We start from the raw sequence: 20,416 nt of genomic DNA on the forward strand, positions 1-20,416 counted from the left end.
TTAAACAGCCCAACAAACCCATAGTTAAATATTTTATTTTATATTATGAATATATATATATATATATATATATATTTCGTCTTATCTAAAACACCCAGCCCAGCCGACCCTGTCGGCTGGGTCTGACAGCATATACTCAGGCCCAGTTTGGGCCTGTGTATGTTGTCAGGAAACCACAGCATACTCAGACAGAAATAAAATCATATTGATATTTTATTTTAATTTTTTTTCAATGGCAGAAAATCACAGGCCAGGACCCAACTGACTGGGTCAGCTGGGCCTGCCGTGGCCCGGCCCAAAAGAGCACAACACATCGAAACAGTATATTATCAAACATTTTTTTTTGAAAAGAGTAAGTCCAGCCCAGCCGACCCTGTCGGCTGGGACCAACAACATATACACAGGCCCAGTTTGAGCCTGTGTATGCTGTCAGAAACAACAACCCCAGTGTCAACGCAGACACTTGGTGAATACATATTATTATATATATATATATATATATATTATTGTTGGAAAACAATGAAAATACAGAATATGTAAATGGGTATCAGTGGAAAATCATGGATCCACTGCTCCTCTATGGATTTCCATTAAAAGATGCATGGAAATCCAATCTCCACCCGATTTCTCATTCGTTTCAAGAAGGGGTACCCGTACCTTTATAGGAGAATACGAATAGAGGCTGCAGAAGGTGCTAGGGCTGAGCTACGCTGCCTCCACTCTTCTTCTACCTCCTTCACTCTCCCTTTCTTTCTCCCCTTTCTCTCTTCTCTCCTTTCCTGTTTCTCTCTTCTCTTTTTTTTTCCTAAGGTGAAAATGAGGGAGAAGAGCTGCCCCCCCTCCTTTCTCTTTTAATATAGCTGGAAACTCTTTAGAGAGAGTTTCCAGAATTAGGTCTCTCTCTAAGGAGTTTCCAGATTTTTTTGGACTCCTTTACTTGTCTTTTTTTTTTGTTTGACTTTTGACTCTCTTTTTCTAAAAGATATGGAAACCACTAGACCCCTATTAATTAGGGAAGAGGGTTAACCTTAAACCCTCTTAACCCAAATCCCGAAATTAATAAACTAATAAATTTATTTTTTTGAATTTACTTATTCTTAAATATTCAAAAGCTTCCAAAATTGGTCATGTTGACCATGGAGACTTTTTATATGATGTTAACCTCAATTTAAAGCTCCTAGCTGAATTTAAAGTCATAAAAATGTTGGGCTTGGATTTGGATCCGGATTTGGATCCAAGATCCAAGATCCAAGATCCAAACCCATACTCATACAAAAATTTGGATTAAGACTTGGATCAAGTCCAGATTTTATAGGACCTAACTAGGACCCAAATCCATAAAAATTTGGATCCTAGGCCTTGGATGAAATCCGATCCAATTTCGGATCCGTTTCAACAAACTGCTAAAATTTTAGAAAAACGTGATTTCCAGGCCAACCGGAACTCGAATTTGGAAAAGTAAAATACCTTTGCGCTCAGAATATCGAGGCGCATCCAATGATATATTACATTAATATCAAATTCCGAATTTCGCCCGAAAATAACCCGAATTTCGCTTGAATTTAAAAGTCGAAATTAAAACTCTTCACCACGTTCCGATTGGCTCGCCTCGACCTTGTCGAGGAAACCTGGGTCAAACCCAAACTCTAAGACATCGGTCTCGGAATCGAGCCTCAAACGATTTTCTTACCAGACTTAGCCAAATTTCGGAATTTTCATGAATTGACTAAGATCCGAAAACACGTGATCTTACAAGTAGTCACATGTGTAAAAAGTCTTGTGAATGAAGGCTTGCATGTGATGTGGGTATGTGAATTTAAAACATGCATTCAACATGAGTGAATACATTAAATGAAAACATGCACTTGACATAGTTGCACATGAATTAAGTAAATACATGCTAATGAATATTTTTGTTTCATACGCATGATAGGTTTGCATATATGAATGTTTATTTAGAAAGCATGTGGTTTATTTCCTATATGACATGTTGGTCTGATTTTTTCATATGGTGCATCGATGATCGAAATGAATCATCGTGGTCTAGGTGGGCCTCGAGCTGTGGTTTGCTCTTTTATTTATTTTAAATGCATCAAAAAAATTACATTTATTTTTATTGCAATATATTGCATTGTTCTATATGTTTTCACGGGCGGGAGTCCCGTGATAGTTCTCGCAGGAGTAGATGCGAGTTTTTGCCTTTGCTTTTGCATGATGAATTACAAAACTCAATAATTGACTTTTAATAAAAAAATAATCAATAAGAATAATGTAATATACGTTTTGGGATCTCCCATCGGAAGAATGAAAATCTTAGAGATTCGGTTTTGGGGGACCACGACGATACAAAAACTTCGTGTGCTTTATTTGATTATCCTTGAACCCAATATTGAGTTTTTTTTTCTGGCCACAGTTTTAGGGAGAGTCTGTCACTTTGCCTGGGGGTGGTGTGTAGATACAACTGTTGTTTTGGTATACCAAGAAAGTGACGCCAGTGGATGCTGATTTTTCTGGTGTCCCCGACATTAGATGCTGATTTCTAATATTCCGATGGATGATACTATTTTCTGATATCGGTCGAGGGCTAAGTTTGGAACCCAGTAATAAAATACAAATTGTGTGCTAAGCTACCCTAAGAACCTAACTTGACCTCGGAAATTTTACCCGTTTGGTGTATCCGCGGGCAACGGTAATTAAAAAGATAAACTTAAATTGTGTATACTTAATAGGGACATGTATATGAATTTTTTTTTCTAATAAGAGGTAATAATTTACTCATACTTTGTACTAAAGCCATGCATATTCCTGCTATGCATTAGATCATGCATGTTTACCTGTTCTCTTAACTGTTAAATGTTGGTGAATGCATAATGTTGTTCCCTAATGTTTGTTAAATGATTGTATTGCTTAAATTATTATCCTTGTTACTTGTTAAATATTCTCTCATGCTTAATAACTGTCTCTAATGTATGAATGCTTAATTAAATTATGTATTTGTCATAATTACATTCCTCTAAGTTATTGCATGAATTTCTATCTGTATTCTTTATGCTCATTTGATTCATCAGAGGGATTCGTACGCAGAATTCCTCAATTTTTTGACACCTTATTTCTGTGGTTTTTCGCAGCCGCAGAAGATCAGTGAAGCGACTTGCTTCTTGGAGAGCTACGAGTGCTACACGTTTGCTAAACAACTTCACAGAGGGACTATCAGATTTTATATCTGGTATAACGTCTACAAGAAACAGGGAGAGAGAGAGAGAGAGAGAGAGAGCAATGGCTGGGGCGGCTCACAATGCTCGACCTCCAAGCCCTAACCATTTTATATATGCAGCAAATATACAACTATCCTTGTAATATCAGAGATATTACAAGGATGCCATTAATGAGAGTAAAACAACATGTGTTTCATTAACATACCATGCGTATGGATCTGGATCCAGATCCATACACAAGCTATATTTTAACACCCTCCCTCAAGTTGCACGTGATTTTGGATCATGTACAACTTGCTCTTCAATAGCCAAAATTGACGTCCTGTTAACCCCTTGGTAAACAAGTCTGCCACTTGATCTTCTGTTCGAACATGACGTAGTTCTATCTCCTTCATCTCGACTTTCTGCCGTATGAAATATTGATCAATCTCAATGTGCTTCGTTCTGCTATGCTGGATAGGATTACATGCAATGTTTATTGCGCTTTGATTGTCACATAGAAGAAAAGATCGAATAATTGTCTCCCCAAGATCACTCAATAAGTGTCTAATCCATGTGGCTTCTGCCGTGCCTGCAGCCATTGATCTGTATTCAGCCTCTGTACTCGATCGTGCCACTGCCTTTTGTTTTCTGCTGCTCCAGGACACTAAATTGTGTCCAATATATACACAATATCCAGAGACAGATCGTCTCTCATCTGGATCCCCTGCCCAATCTGCGTCTGTATAAGTGATGAGTTCATGTCCTCTATTCAAATTATCGTTCTTGCGATAAACAAGTCCATCTCCTATAGTTCCTTTTAAATAACGTAGAATGCGCTTCACAACTTCCATATGACCCTCCGTTGGAGCATGCATAAACTGGGATACCTGATTGACAACCTAAACTATATCAGGTCTGGGAAAGGTCAAGTACTGTAACATTCCCACGAGACTTCTATACATTGTAGGGTTGACACAAAGATGACCATCTTCAGAGCTCAGCCTTTGATGTAATACACTAGGAGTACTGACTGGTTTGCAATTCGTCATCCCGGCTCTTTCCAGAAGGTCAAGAGCAGGGTTACCGGAAGCGCCTAGCTAAAAGGGGAAGCGCGCTTCGGAAGCGCGAAACCTCGCGCTTCCGAAGCGTGGGGGGAAGCGTCCCCCTTTTTTGGGAAGCGCATTTCCCTTTAATGGGGGACGCGTTTCCCTTTAATGGGGGACGCGCTTCCCATCACGCTTCCCCTCGCTTCCCCCACGCTTCCTCCTCGCTTCCCCCACGCTTCCTTTGTTTTTTCAATTTTTTTGTATTTTTTATTTTTATTTTTTTCGCTTCCCCCTCGCTTCCGAGACGCTTCCTAGGTCGCTTCCGAGACACTTCCCGAATCGTTCCTAAGTGGTCCCACGCTTCCTAAAAATTTGAAAGTGCCTCGCTTCCCGCTCCCGCTTCCCATATCGCTTCCCGCTCCTGCTTTCTCAACTGGCAACCATGGTCAAGAGTGTATTTTTGTTGCATGAGTGTCAATGTGTCTTGTTGTCTGTCAACTTCCACACCAAGAAAGTACCTCAACTCCCCTAAATCTTTCATTTTAAAAGTTTTCATTAAAAACTGCTTCACGTCTTGCACATGATTATCTGAACTCCCAGTGATCACAATGTCATCAACATATATAGGAAGAAGTATAACAATGTCTGCCTTTTGGCAAATAAAGAGTGAGTGATCCAGAGAGCATCTTCTAAAACCATAACTCTGAATTTGCATAGAGAAACTTTCAAACCAGGAACGAGACGCCTGTTTCAACCCATACAGAGATTTCCTTAGTTTGCACACCCAGACATTAGGATCCTTCTCGGCATAACCAGGAGGTTGCTCCATATACACTTCTTCCTTTAAAGTTCCATGCAAAAATGCATTTTTAACATCCATCTGGCTAAGGCTCCAACCTCGATCGACTGCTAGGGATATGATGACACGAATAGTACCCATTTTGACTACCGGACTAAAAGTTTCATCGTAGTCTTCACTATATTGTTGTGTGAATCCTCGAGCAACAAGTCGTGCCTTATATCTGTCAATGCTTCCTTCAGGCTTATACTTTGTTTTATAAACCCATTTTGAGCCAACTACATTCTTTCCTTCTGGCCGAGGGACTATTTCCCAAGTCTGGCATTCATGAAGGGCTTCTATTTCTTCATTCATAGCTTCAGTCCAATGACGGGATTGAAGAGCTTGATTAAAACAAGTGAGTTCAGCCTGTTTTGTGAGCTGAGACAAACAACTGGAAATCAAGGGAGAAGGTCTCATAACTCACCCATCGTTGAATAGGATGCTTAATGCGTGACGACCTTTGAGCCGGATCATTGGCGATGCTTTCCACATTCCTCGGCTCTGTATTTTTGTCCCGTCTAGTGTATACCTGCCCAGAGAAGCATTCTACTGGGGGTGGCTCAACTGGAGATGATTCAACATGTATTTGTGAGTCATTTAACTCCCTACTCAAGCCGAAGGAAGGACAATTTGTCTGACATGTTTCTCCTGTATTAGCAAAAAGATTTGCGCTCATCCATGGATCATATACTTCTAATTCTCGAGATGGCAACGCTGCAGAGTCATTGATCTGAAAATTTCGTTCGTCAAAAACAACATTTCTGGAGGTCCTCATACGTTTTGTAGTAGGATCATAGCATCAATAACCTTTGTATTCATCTGCATACCCAACAAATCTGCACTTGACAACCTTGTCCTGAAACTTATTTCGCAGAGATGAATCAATATGTACATAACATACACAACCAAAAACACGCAGCTCATCGTAAGAGGGATGTTGCCCGAATAAAATATAATAGGGAGATTTCCGATCCAAAAGTGCCATAGGAAGACGATTTATGATATGAACAGATGTGTGAAAAACTTCTGTCCAGAGACTAACGGGCACATTGCTATCATGTAACATGCTCATCGCGCTCTCAACAATATGCCTGTGTTTCCTCTCTGCAACCTCATTTTGTTGAGGAGTATGAGGGCAAGAAACCTGTCGACTTATTCCTTTATCCCGAAGAAAGGCAATAAACTCGTTCGATGAATACTCTCCTCCACCATCACATTGTAAATGCACAATATCACAAGCAAACTTTGTTTTGACCATCAAATGGAATTCCCGAAATATTTGAAAAACTTCATGCTTGTGTTTTAAGAAATATATCCAAGTATAACAGGAATAAGAATCAATAAGGATAACATAGTAACGACTGCCAGAAAGAGAATGAATAGGTGCGGGTCCCCAAACATCAGAACAAATAATCTCAAATGGCTTTGAAGCTCTTTTATTTATAATATGAAAAGGAAGAACATGACTTTTGCAGAGTTCGCATGAGGAACATTTATTATTATTATCAGAAAATGAACATAAACTAGACTCTGGAAGGAGACCATCAGATACAAGGTTTTCAACGAAACCTCGATTACAATGTCCCAAACGACTATGCCAAATATCTGGCTTATTACAATGAGATGAATTAAAAACTGCCAATGAAGGAAAAAACAAAGACTCTGAAGGCGAAGACACTAAAGAATGCTTGGACGACTTCAACTGGAGGACTGGGACTGAAGACGAAGACATTGAAGGAATCTCCTTGAAGACGTACATGTTTCCTTGTCGCTCCCCCTTAGCGAACGTCTTCTTCATTCGTAGATCCTTAACATAAACAGAAGAGGGAGTAAATTCGACGGAAGAATTCATATCGTCAACAAGTTTAGCTACAGAAACAATGTTCTTTTTAATATTAGGAGCAAGAAGGACATTGGACAAGTGAAGTGAGGACTTTGACATAGGGATATGTGCATTGCCAGTATGACTAATGGAGTGATAAGTTTCATCTACCGTAACTATACTACCTTTTTCAAAATAAGGCAATAAGTGAGATAACTTACCCGCATTACCCGTAACATGCGTGGCGGCACCTGAATCAACATACCATTCGCCTTGTTCATTTTGCTTGATCGTCATCTGTGACAATGCTGATAACAAAAGTTGTTGCACATCTGTGGATGGCCCTTTTGTGTCCACAGCAGTAGCAGATTTATTTTCAATTTTGTTTATTTTTCCTCTATTCTGTAGATTGAACCAACAATTAGCTTTCACATGTCCTCTTTTGTTACATAAGAAACAAGTGGGCACTCTCCTCTGATTCCCTGTGTTAAAACCCCCTGAAATATTAGGTGTAGGCAAGATACCACGTCCTCCCTGCCCAAAACGTCCGCGGCCTCTGCCTCTTTGATGCCCTCCATTCCATCGTTCAAAACCTACAGAAGTGTCCATGGCCAAAACTGAATGAGGACGAGCTGATTCATTTCCTTCTGCCCTTTGCTTCATAATCATCTCATGTTGGAGAAGTTTCGCTTGGAAGTCGTCAAAAGTGCGCAAGTGAGGAAGGCATGATAAAGCTGTGGTAAACATGTCAAAGTCAGAACCCAATCCATTGAGGAGTTGTTGAACTTTATCTGCAATAGCACTTCCAACAACAGCCAATTGATCAGTAATACTCTTCAAGCGACCTATGTATTCCATGACTGTCATGGAGCCTTTCTTCAAACTTTGAAATTCATTTTTTAAGAACATAACTCGGGATTCTGATATCTGAGAGTAAGTCTGTGACAACTTACTCCACAGATCCGCCGCAGTGCAATCATCTGAAAGAATAACCAACACTTCTTGAGAGAGTGTTGACGTAATATAAGCAACTAAAGACTGATCCCGCTTCCTCCAAACTGTATACTCTGGATTCTTAATGGAAATGGTAATTGTGTCACCTTTCTCATCCTTGGTTTCCTGCAAAATAAGCCGTGGTGGTATAGGAACTAAACCATCCAAATGTTCATCGAGATCCTCACTCCGTATAAAAGGAAGGATTTGCCTTTTCCACGTCAAAAAATTAGAATGAGTAAGTTTTTCTGTAACAAGCTGACTCAAGAAATTGACAGAGGGACCGGATGATGAAGACGAAGAGTAATCCATATCAGTAGAATAATGAATAAGCAAACAAGATGAATGAAAAGAAATAAACAGATTTGAGATCACTTAATCAATCAGTAAAACTGTAATAAGGCAGATACTTGTACGACCAAAAATGCTGCACAAAGAACACTAAAACAGCAATGAAGGAAGGAAAGGAAACTTGTGGAATCAAAACTGGTTTGAAATAAAAAGGGAAACAACAGTCGGTGATGTGTTAAAAAAAAATTGGAACCAACACAGATGATAGAGTAACAGAAAAGAGAGAACTTAGGATGAACACAGTCGATGAGTACGCTGAAGGAGGAACACACTGAAAGGAGGAACACACAGTTCACGATCTGCGAAAGTAGGAACACGCTGCTGCTGTTTCAGAGATTTTATATCTGGTACGCTGAAAGTACCAACTTTCAGAAGGGGAGATCTGCTGTTTCAGAACTTCTTCACGCACAGGGAGTTCTGCTGTTCACGCTGACCCCATCTCGATGAACACGCTGAAGGAGGAACACGCACTTCACGATCTGCGAAAGGAAGAACACGCTGCTGCTGTTTCAGAGATTCTTCACGCACAGGATGGCCTGTGCTCTGATACCATATCAGATTTTATATATGGTACAACGTCTACAGGAAACAGGAGAGAGAGAGAGAGAGAGAGAGAGAGAGAGAGAGAGAGAGAGAGAGAGAGAGAGAGAGAGAGAGAACACAATGGCTGGGGCGGCTCACAATGCTCGACCTCCAAGCCCTAACCATTTTATATATGCAGCAAATATACAACTATCCTTGTAATATCAGAGATATTACAAGGATGCCATTAATGAGAGTAAAACATGTGTTTCATTAACATACCATGCGTATGGATCTGGATCCAGATCCCTACGCAAGCTATATTTTAACAGGGACAACGTGACTCAACTTTTATTTACTTTATCTTTACATTTAATTATTCATGCACTCTGAATTTTTTTATGCAATTGTCTCGAGACTATTATCAATTATTCAATAAAAGTTTGGTTTGATATGGATGATAAATGTAAGATCCCTTGTGGTTGGTTGGGTTATCCAATGGTGAGTGAAACTGTAAAGGCTCCAGGTCTCTGAGAATGTTTCCGCAATTGATTTAAAAAAAAAAAATTCTGCATTTTCAAGGGGTATGAGTTGGGGTCGTTACAGAGTCGGGACGGTCAACATCGGCGAAGGCGTCAGAGACGATGTCTGCGTTGGCTTCAGGAGGGAGGCTCGAAAGGATTCTTCCTCTCAATCAATAAAACATCAGACGATTTTTTTTTTCAGTCCTAAATTTGGACACAAATGACCTTGGGTGCGTTGACCGCACCCAAGGTCCAGTTGATCGCATTGGGTGCCGCACCCACACGCGTGGGTGCGGCACCTGGTTGGCTGAATCCCTGTGACTTAGAACCTACCTAATAGAAAACCTTCCAATCTACCCAATAAGAAACATTTATCAGTTTTTTGCTATTTTTTTTGAAATTCTAACCTTACCGATGTGATCTATGCGCTTGTTTTTATAGGAATCAGTTCTTGGATCATTTGATTCCGATGCATGAATATGTTTTTATAAGGTTTCAAAAATCAACGACCTATAATTTCATAAAATTTTGAGACTCCAAATACCATTTTCCATCTGAAATGCATGATCCAAGTGTCGATTCTAGTAATTCAGTCATGCTGAAGATATCAGTATGGTCAGAATTTCGAAAAAACACCAAAAATATGATAAATGTTTCTTATTGGGTAGGTTTTTATTTTCCTATATATATATATATATGTGGGAAAGGGGACCGTCCAAACCAAGGAAGGTCTAAAATCTACAACTGATGATAATCGACAATGTTCATTCTCTAACGATCGAGTTATTCATTGATAGGACTTTACATATTGTATTTTTATCATTCATTTAGTGAGCGACCTGTTTTGAATTATGAATTTTCGATGTTTAGATGCATTTTTGAAAGCACTAAAAATCAACGGGCCACAATAATTTGTATTGTAAAGTTTTAAATGCATTGTGAGTCGTTGATTTTTCATGTTTTGAAAAACATGTCTATATGTTGTAATTGTGAAGCATATTTCTTACTAAATAAATTATAAAAAACAAATATATGAGGTTTGATCAATGAGATGCTCAAGCATTGGAGAAGGGGAGCCATCGGATCGTCATTGGTTGTAGGTTTTGGACCTTCCTTTGGCTGGACGACCCCCCTTCCCTATATATATATATATATATATATATATATATATATATGAGAAATGTGTAGCTTCCAGATAATTTATCTTTGAGACCATCTTAGACCCCTTTAAAACATACTTGCATGCGTTTTTTGCTTAATCTTAACCCATAGATGTGATCTCTATGCTCTGTTTAGTAGAAAACATGTATTAGTTTAAACATTTTTCATGTTTAGATGTGTTTTTAGCTCAACAAAAAAAGATCAACTGTTCATATTACACAAAAAAACTTGATTAATTAAAAATCAAGAATTCTTGTTAAATTGATTCGATTCAAAGCATGATTTTTAGTGAATAAGTAATGATAAACACATCTACAAGTTTGGATTAAGCCAAAAACACATGCAAGCACGTTTTTTAAAGGGGCCTTGGATGGTTTGAGAGATAAATGGTTTGAAAGCTATATATATATATATATATATATATATATATATATATATATATATATATATATATATATATTAGTAATGCTATGGTGCTCCTGGAGTACCTACTCCCACCTAATAGAAGCTTCAAATTTTCTAAATTTTTGGTTTTTTTTTGGTTGATCAGACCTTATAGATATGATCTACAATTATTATTTAGTGGAAAACAAGTGTTGGATCATGTGATTATGGCATACATGTAGGTTTTTGAAGATCTTCAAAAATCGATGGCTCACAATGTACCAAAAATTCATGACTTAAAAAGTCCTATTTTTATGTCCAAAACACATGATTCCTATCAAATAAACTATGTTTAATACATCTATAAGGTCTGATTGAGAAGATGCAACCTACAACTATGGTTTCTAGTAGGTGCTCCTAGAGCACCTAGCATTACTATATAAAATTGCTGCTTACACATCACAATCTGATGATCCAAGAACCAGTCCCTTTGAAATCAAACCTGTAGATCACATCCTGTTAGATTAAGAAAAGAAACAAAAATATCCATGTAAATCTTGGTTCACACGCTAGTTTTCATATTCTAGTGGCCCAACACACACACACACACACACACACACACACACGTATGCACATACATACCACAGACATATACATATAAATAAATAAGTAATATATTATATTATGCCTTTTTTTATTGAGAAAAATATGTAGTTATGCATGTATGTATGTACACATACATACATATGCATATACATACATACATATATATATATATATATATATATATATATATATATATATATATATATATCAAGCACCAAGAATGAATAAAAGCAACCCTTTCATGCACCTAAAAACAGAGAAAACTGATCCCAAATAATATGTAACGAGTTGGGTCTGGAATGAGGCAGATCCAAAACTGGTCTGACTCATACCCTTGAAATACCAATACCAGTACCTGGGTTGACACGGGTACATCACCTTTTTGGAAGTACCTATGTTACGTAGAAGTTCAGGGAATACCAAAGAGTATATGGTTACTCAGTTCAAGATATGAGGGATTGCAAAGAGGAAAAGAGAATAGAAGTCAGATAAAGGAAGTACTCACCAATTTCAGGCCTGAGACTCTGTCTTTAATGCTAGCTATTCTTCTTCAAGCAAAGACTTCCATCTTGCTTTTGGTGTGATATGCAATCTCTCTTCTTCTCCTTTGGATGATGGTGTTTGCACCTAGTGTTGAACTTCTATTTTGGCATCTTCTTCTACCATAGGGCACACATTCTAAGGCAATCTTTCAGAGGTTCTAGACTGTTAAAAGTGGATAGGGATTTGATTTACTTTGGGTTCAAATGAGGAAGTTATTTATAAGTTTTCTGACCATTTTGACTCCAAAACATGGGACGGAAACTCAGAATAGGTTTAAAGATGAAAATTGAAAGTTGTGTTTTCAAGATGAACAGCTTAAGTTTTCTAAGTTCTCATTAGCTTTCGCCAACTTGTCTTTTTTTTTTTAACTTGTCATTTCGCTGTTTTCAATGTGTTTGGATAGCCAACTGACCTTTGATTGTACAATAATTCTATATTCTTGAAATTGTATCTTTAGCACAACTATTGAGACAAAAAGAAGAGGAAAAAGCAATAGAAAGGATATTTTTGTGAAGACTTCACTTCACTTAAATAGAGCCAAAACAGGTATGTAGGGGTCAATCCCTCTTTTACAAATTTCTCTTGGACTAAACTACCCCTACAACATGAGAAAAATACAACACATTAAGTAGGCAAATCTGGACAGAGCTGTCCTCTATGACTTTGATCTACTATATATACAATACAAACAGTAACATATTACATGCAACCTTAACAACAACCATGTTATGGGCCGAGTTATTTTTTAAGCATTAGAAATACTTGAACAGTGAACAGTTTTTCTTCCAATTGAAGTGTTGGAAATAAGGTTTTAGGTGTCAAATATGTGATAAAAAGCCAAAAGTAGCTGGTTCTACACGAAGTTTAGAACACCTTGACCTCAGATGTCATTCTTAGATCAAATTAGGCTGGTCTTTGTTCTATCAAAATTTGGGTGTCTACACCATTTTATTCTTATGAAAGCAGAAACAGATGTCTAAATTAACTTATAGTACTTGAGAGGCTCTATTATTTGAAAACAATGTCTGAAATTGTGCACTAAATGGAAAAATGAAAAACAAGAATGGAATCCTGGTTTACTTTTAAAACTGTCACTGAAGGTTGTGTGGACAATGTCTTTGTCAAAGCCACTGATCTTAACCCTTTTGTTCCCGTAATTCATACTTAATCATACAAATGTACGGAGAGTTTGGAGGATGCACTGTAGATGTTGATAGAATCTAATCTTGTTTTTCTTTGCTTGATGGAATGCAATGGGGTTTCCAAGTCCGTTAGTGGATTTGTGAAGTCACAATTGTCTAATTATTCCCAATAAGCAGTGCTTGCTGCTCACATGGGTTATACCATCTTTTAACATTTTAACATGTCTTCCCTATAGTCATTTTCTTTTGCAGATAGCACATTCTTATTTTCTTCCTATTTAGGCAATAAATAATCATTGCAGTTAAATTGAGGTTTTATTCATGCAGGGATCTGGATCTTTTTGGACTCTGGATGGTCTAATGGCAGCTCTTCAGAGACGCGGTCCAGATCACATAGGGTGCAAGAATGTTCTCCTTGAGCTATGCCAAGACAGTAGCTCGTCATTTGACCTGTCTGCTGTTGACGTTCATGATGAGGAGAAAGCCAACAAGGAAAATGTGACATCACTCTCCAATGGCATAACTAAAGTAGATTGTGGATGTGACACATGTTTAACTCAGACAAGACCATTGTTTGACATGACTGCTATTGACATTCATGATGAGGAGAAAACCAACAACGGAATTGTGACTTCAGTCTCCAATGGCATAATCAAATCAGATTGTGGATGTGAAGCTGGTTTAACTCAGGCAAGGCCTTCTGCAAGAATGCATTTTATTGGTGCTACTTTGCAACTTAGAGGCATCAATCCTGTGCATCAACCGTTGACAGATAACTTTGGAAATATCCTTGTTTATAATGGTATTTAACTATTATCAATCATCTGTTTTGTTTTTTCTTTAGGTGCAAATGGTGTATGTTGTTGAAATGTGTATCAGAACTCCACTTAATCTTCTTCTATCTAACCATGATCTCCAAAAGAGACTTGATTAACCATCTCATTTTTAAGGAGCATCTCAGGTTCCTTTATGTGGGGGCATCCTTGCTCTAGTATTTATATTGTTTCCTTATTTGTTGAGCATATCTGCCTGCAACCATAATTCTAAATCCTTTTGTTTTTTCTAGTCTTTCTGAACTCAAAAAGGTTTCTTCTCTGTTCCACTTGCTTTATCAACCGTAAATCTATAAGCCTTGAGTAAAGGCATGTCATGCTCAGCTGGGGAAGAGAACGGAATGCCTAAGTGACTTGGCAGAACTGGGACTGCCTGTAACCACAAGGGATTTGGGCATGGGAAAAATTAAAAATGAGGAAAAATGTACCTTTGTAAGTTTGCTACATCATCTAAGCCATCAATGCATAAGCAGTGAACAAATCTACTGCGATGGGTTGAACTGCCACACTATCTATTACTTGATCATGCCCGTTGTATACAGGTCATACAATAACATTTTTTTATCATTAATTTTGGTTTTTTTAATTCCAATAACTCTCTCTCTCTCTAATATAAGATGCAGAGAAATTTATTGTTGAAGTTCATTTCTCATGATTTGATGTATAAATACTTTATTCATAGTTGTAGGGGAAGTTTAGTTCTTCTACGCTTGAAATGCGAGAGAGAGAGAGAGAGAGAGAGAGAGAGAGAGAGAGAGAGAGAGGATGGGAAATGAACCATTCGTCTCACCACGAACTCGTTCATATTCAGTTCGTGTGGCTGGCGAGCTGAGACATGAGCAGCTTGTTAACCATAAACGAGTCAAGCACAAACAAAGGGAGTCCGGCTCAGCTTGGCTCATGTAAGCTCGTAAAAACATAACATATAGTTTTTAAATACAATGCATATCACAGAAAGCAATTTTATATAGCTGGTGAGTGTATATGGCATGCGAAAGAGAGGTATAAGGTTCAAATCCCATTGTTTGCAATTTCTAATTTTATACAAATCTTTTTACACGAGCCAGCTCGTGGCTTGGCTCGGCTTGAGCTCAAGCTTGGCTTGTCTAAAGTCTAAGTATGAGCACAAACTGAGTTAAATGGTAAACGAACTGAGCCTGAACAGGCTGGGTTCAACTCGTTTACCAGCCCTAGGTAGGGGTGAGTGACATTTTTGAGATTGCCATTTTTGCAGGTGAGATATTTGGTGGAGTTCATGTTGGAAGTAAAGATAGTGATGCTGAAGTCCTAATGCATGCCCTCCAGAGGTGCTGTTCTTGTTCTTGCCATGTACATAAGGAGGTTTGCTGCTGTTCTGATAAAGAAGGCCATACATCTGTTCCTGAGATGTTGTCAACAATGAAAGGGCCATGGGCTTTAGTGTATTGGCAGGTACGGTTATCATCCTCTTGGGGAACAAACTGGTTGTGAATTTATAAGTATGCAGGACTTTATATGTGAGAAGAGTTTCTTGTGCTGCCATGCAGGTGAAATCAAGGACCATGTGGTTTGGTAGGGATGCATTTGGTCGGCGAAGCCTTCTCATTCACTGGCCCAGTTTGGGGGACTTGCGACTTGTGCTCTCTTCTGTTGCTCCACTTGTTCCAAAGTTCAGTGGTAGGTATATACTGTAATATACAAAAGAACATAAAGAAATGAGTCATATGCTTTAGATTTTTTTTTTCTTTTGATTCAAATGGGAGAGATGACAAATGCTGTGCAAGCACATATATAGTATTTATGATTTTCTATTAAAATTGTTGGCTTCAGTAAATTTAAAATTTAATAGTTGAGTATGACATTGAAGTATTGAACTATTACTTTCCTTATGTCCTTACCTAGGAATGTACTCATTCATGATGGGAATTGTGACAGATCAAATTGATCAGAATGGTACTGGGTTTCAGGGTTGTAATGTACCATGTGGTGATGTCAAAGTTCATTCTGGAGCAAGAGAAGAAGATTTTGTAGATGCTTCTAATTACTGGGAAGAGCTGTCTTGTGGTATATACAGCATCTATTTTGATGTGGACAAACTTGATGATCAACATGATAAACAATATATGGTGGGAAAAGTTGCTAAACATGAATGGACTGATGCACTGATAATGGGGCTGATTGCATGGAATAGATCTTTTCTGGAACCGAAAAATGATAATTTTTTCCCTCAGTGCTGTCCAATGCAGAGAGGGAAGAGCATCTTTCATTCATCACTTGATCAGGGAACATCTTCAAACGATAGTTGTCGTGAGGAGCTTGTAGTGCATCAGTTGAACTATCGTAGTGACCTTTCTTTTATCAGTGAATTGCATGGAGAATTGACGCGTGATAATAATGGGTTGATTTCTAAGATCTGCCATACATGCCAATCAAGCGATGACTCATCACAGAGTGGTAGGTTTCCTTTTCCTTCCAGTTGAAGTCTACCCTGTATTACAAAGAAGGTGCTAGAGATGCTTGATTGGTTTCTAAAGATGCTCTTGCATTTTCAGTTTCATTGTCAGCGAAACATTTGCTTACTGTGCTCAGAGAATCTGTATCACGCCGCACTTCTGAAGATTATATCTTTCAGGTTCAAATTTGACTCAGCTTGTCTTGTTTAAATATTGGATTCTGTTCTCTAATATAAGGATTATAGATGGTGTGAAGAATTATTCTATTAACAACCTGCTCTTTGTATACATCTGATTACTTCACTCATTTGCACTCTGTCAATATCCAATGCTTTGCCTTTCTATTATATAAAATCTCTAACAATTGCATCTTTAAAATTATTGTTTGTTAGCTAATAGTGTCTTTTGTTGCTTATCAATTATTTTGTTTAGTTTTTGTTTTCTAGTATGATCATGTATTTGTCATTTTCTTTCAACACAGCTGTTGAACATGAAATCCATCTGAATGTTGGGAAGGAATCTTTGAAGAAATTTATTTTGATAGCCACCTCCAGTTGTTAGTTCTTTCTTGGTAGCCTGAAATTTGAGGACAAATATAACTGCTTGCATCATGGGAAACATTGATATGTTAGCTGTGTTAGTTTTGGATCATGGATCCGACCCGCACCACATTCCAAGGATCCATCTTGGGATGCGTGGGCGGTGGCATGTTTGTAATTTATTTTTATTACTTGTGTAATATTATACCCTGTACAACACTTATAAATAATAAGTGAAAAGGGAAAACCCTATTGCCGCCGACTCCTCTCTTCTCTCTTTACCTCACTTTTATCTCTTGCATATTGATATTTCTGACAAGCTGTGCTTTATCTGCTGCAGCATTGAGTCTTTCCTATCTGTGCGACATGCTTTATCCATGCAAATTAATTTGTATTTTTGGATTCATGCAGGCCTTTGCTATTGTGTGTGTGCACATGCACATGGTTGTGTGTGTGAATGCATGCATTTGTGGTTGTGTATACGTTCATGTGTATGATGTACATTTTGATGTGGGCACTAATATTTTCTGGGCAAGAGGGGAAGGGGTTTGTTAATAACTAAGTTCAAATGGTCATAATGCTTCTGTATCTTCAACAAAAAGGCTTTTTGAGATGGCAATAACATTATCTGATTAGGTGTTGCGACTAAGATGGATGTATCATGCAGTAATGTTGTCAATATATATCATTATGTCTTAATTGCCTTGGCATGACTGATGTTTCTAGACACACTATTTCATTCATGGTAGCCAAAGGTGCTCCATAGTATTGTTGTGTTTCTTTCTTTTTGCTGGATAAACATGGAATTTGATTGTAGGGTGATATACAAGATTGCACAAACTATCGTGGTATAAAACTCATGAGTCATACTATGAAACTTTGGGAGAGGGTCATTGAGTCTAGGTTGAGGAAGGTTGTCATGATATCGAAGAATCAATTTGGTTTTATGCCTGAAAGATCAATTATGGAAGCTATACATCTTCTTAGACAACTTATTGAGAGAAATAAAGAGAGGAACAAAGATTTGCATATGGTTTTTATTGATTTGGAGAAGGCATACGATAGAGTACCTAGGGACGTTCTCTGGTGGACGATGATGAAGAAAGGTGTTTCTCTTAAGTACATTAGTATAATTAAGGATATGTACGAAGGAGTAGTAACCAATGTCCGCACTTGTGGAGGGGTGACAACCAATTTTCCTATAACGGTTGGGTTACATCAAGGATCTGCTTTAAGCCCTTTCCTATTTGCTATAGTGATGGATGAGCTTACGAGATCAATTCAAGAAAATGTGTCGTGGTGTATGTTGTTTGCTGATGGTATTGTTTTGATTGATGAGTCTAGAGTTGGGGTTAATGCTAAGTTAGAATTATGGAGACAGACATTGTAAGCAAGAGGTTTTAAGTTGAGTAAGAGTAAGACAAAATATATGGAATGTCGGTTTAGTAAGCAACGAAGTAGTGATGCGAGTGTAGTGAAGCTTGGTGAGCAAGAAATACCGGTGGTTGATTGTTTCAAATATTTGGGATCTATCGTTCAAAAGTATGGAAAAATTGATGAAGATGTAAATCATAGGATAAAGGTTGGGTGGATGAAATGGAAAAGTGCAACTGGAGTGTTGTGCGATCATAGAATGCCATTGCGGTTGAAGGGAAAGTTTTATAGGACGACTATTAGGCCCGCTTTACTATATGGTACAGAATGTTGGGCTGCCAAGAGACATCATATTCAAAAAATGAGTGTAGCTGAGATGCGTATGCTTAGATGGATGTGTGGAAATACAATAAAAGATACGATTCGGAACGAGGAGATACGTAAGAAGGTAGGCATTGCACCCATTGAAAATAAGATGAGAGAGAATCGTTTATGGTGGTTTCGACATATTCGGCGAAGGCCTAATGATGCTCCAGTTACAAGGATAGAGAAATGGGAAAATATATTAGTTAAAAGAGGTCGGGGTAGGCCTAGGAAGACTTGGATGGAGATGATAGGAAAGGATATGAATGCTTTGAACCTCACCGAGGACATGGCATTGGATAGAAATGATTAGAGGAGAAGTATTCATGTGGTAGACCCAAAATGATTTTCTTTGTTGGTTCATATCGCCGACCCCAATTGTTTTGTGATGAAGGCGTAGTTGTTGGTAATAATATGTATATTTCACATTATGTAGTCTCAATGCTCTGTCACATGGTTCAAAAGTATAGGCATGTGACATCCTATGGCTTATCTCAGCCTTTTCTTCAGAAACATGAAAGAAGCAGGTGGCCACCTATTTGTTTTGGTGATTGTCAATGTTACTGATCATCATTGTTGCTCTTTGTAGTCTAGGTAGTTTCTTGAAAATCTTGTGATAAATAAGAAAATGCTTTTTTGAAAAAATTGCTGATATTTTTAGATTTTAAAAATATATAAGAAAAACATTAAAAACATAAAATATGTACATATTGTGTTAATAATATCATGAAAAACATGACATTCTCAAAGGAGGCGGTGTTTTGGAAATATCACAATTTTCAGTGGTTTATATCCGTTTTTGAAAATTCTGCTATAAAATCATGAGGTTTTAAGTAATCAGTTGATATTTGAGTCTATGCTTTTAGCAACACGTTTGATTCTATGATCATTTAGGTAATTAGAAAAAACTGAAAAGACGTCATATATGTATTTGGGTCCAAATCAGGTCTGGGTCTAGACCTGTGTCCGTGTCTTATTATGTTATAATTTATACAGGGCTGACGCACTTCATTAATGGCATGTTTGTAATTTCTTTATGTTGTAAAAGGGTATTTTAGTACCTTAAACTTTGTGTTAGACAGAACATATAATCAGAATAGTGTATGTTGATTCCTGCATTGGGAATCATGGGTTTCTACAGTAGCTCCTCTCTCTCTGCGTCCTCCATTCTTCTCATATGATAGAACTCTGTGTCAGAAATATCAGAAATAGCAGCCTGCAGGTGTTAGGGATGAGGTAAAGAAAGAGAAGAGAGAGAAGAGTAGTCGGCGGCAATAGGGTTTTCCCTTTTACTTAATATTTATAAGTGGTACAATACAGGGCATAACTTTACACAGGTAATAAGAACTAATTACAAACATGCCACCGCTGTATCTCGAGGTGGATCGGGTCGGATCCATGATCCAAACTAACAGCCTCCCTCAAGTTGAGTATGGTCTTTGATCATGCTCAACTTGTCTTTGAGTGCCCAAAACTGATGAGTGGATAATCCCTTGGTAAAAATGTCAGCAACTTGTTACGACAATGAAGCCATACATGGTACTTCAAGTACAAGGTTTTGATGATGATCAAGTGGAATCAACTGCATTTCAGCTAAGGCTATGAAGAAATTGAAGAATTCAGTGAAGAATCTTTGAAGACTAGTTTGCATATGTTTAATTCATTAAAAGTCTTAGATTCTTGTAAGAGCCTTACTTAGAGTGCATATTTAGGTTGCATTTCACCTTAAAAGTCTCTAGAAAA

The 20,416-nt window shown here is 37.8% G+C and overlaps 1 protein-coding gene across 2 annotated transcripts in view; it reads left to right on the forward strand.

Moving 5' to 3' along the window:
• LOC149813049 (Asparagine synthase family protein) overlaps positions 1-20,416 on the forward strand; it is a 176,510-nt gene that overhangs the window by 11,839 nt on the left and 144,255 nt on the right. Inside the window, exons 2-5 of one of the 2 annotated variants that reach the window (XM_089990915.1) lie at positions 13,460-13,934; positions 15,200-15,396; positions 15,492-15,621; positions 15,847-16,398. In XM_089990915.1, coding sequence (XP_089847041.1) covers positions 13,460-13,934; positions 15,200-15,396; positions 15,492-15,621; positions 15,847-16,398 — 1,354 coding nt within the window. The remainder of the gene's footprint in view (positions 1-13,459; positions 13,935-15,199; positions 15,397-15,491; positions 15,622-15,846; positions 16,399-20,416) is intronic. The other variant, XM_089990916.1, reaches the window with a different exon arrangement.

The sequence above is a fragment of the Nuphar pumila genome, chromosome 16 (assembly GCF_984573655.1).
Source record: "Nuphar pumila chromosome 16, dmNupPumi1.hap1.1, whole genome shotgun sequence".
In the NCBI taxonomy this organism is placed as follows: Eukaryota; Viridiplantae; Streptophyta; class Magnoliopsida; order Nymphaeales; family Nymphaeaceae; genus Nuphar; species Nuphar pumila.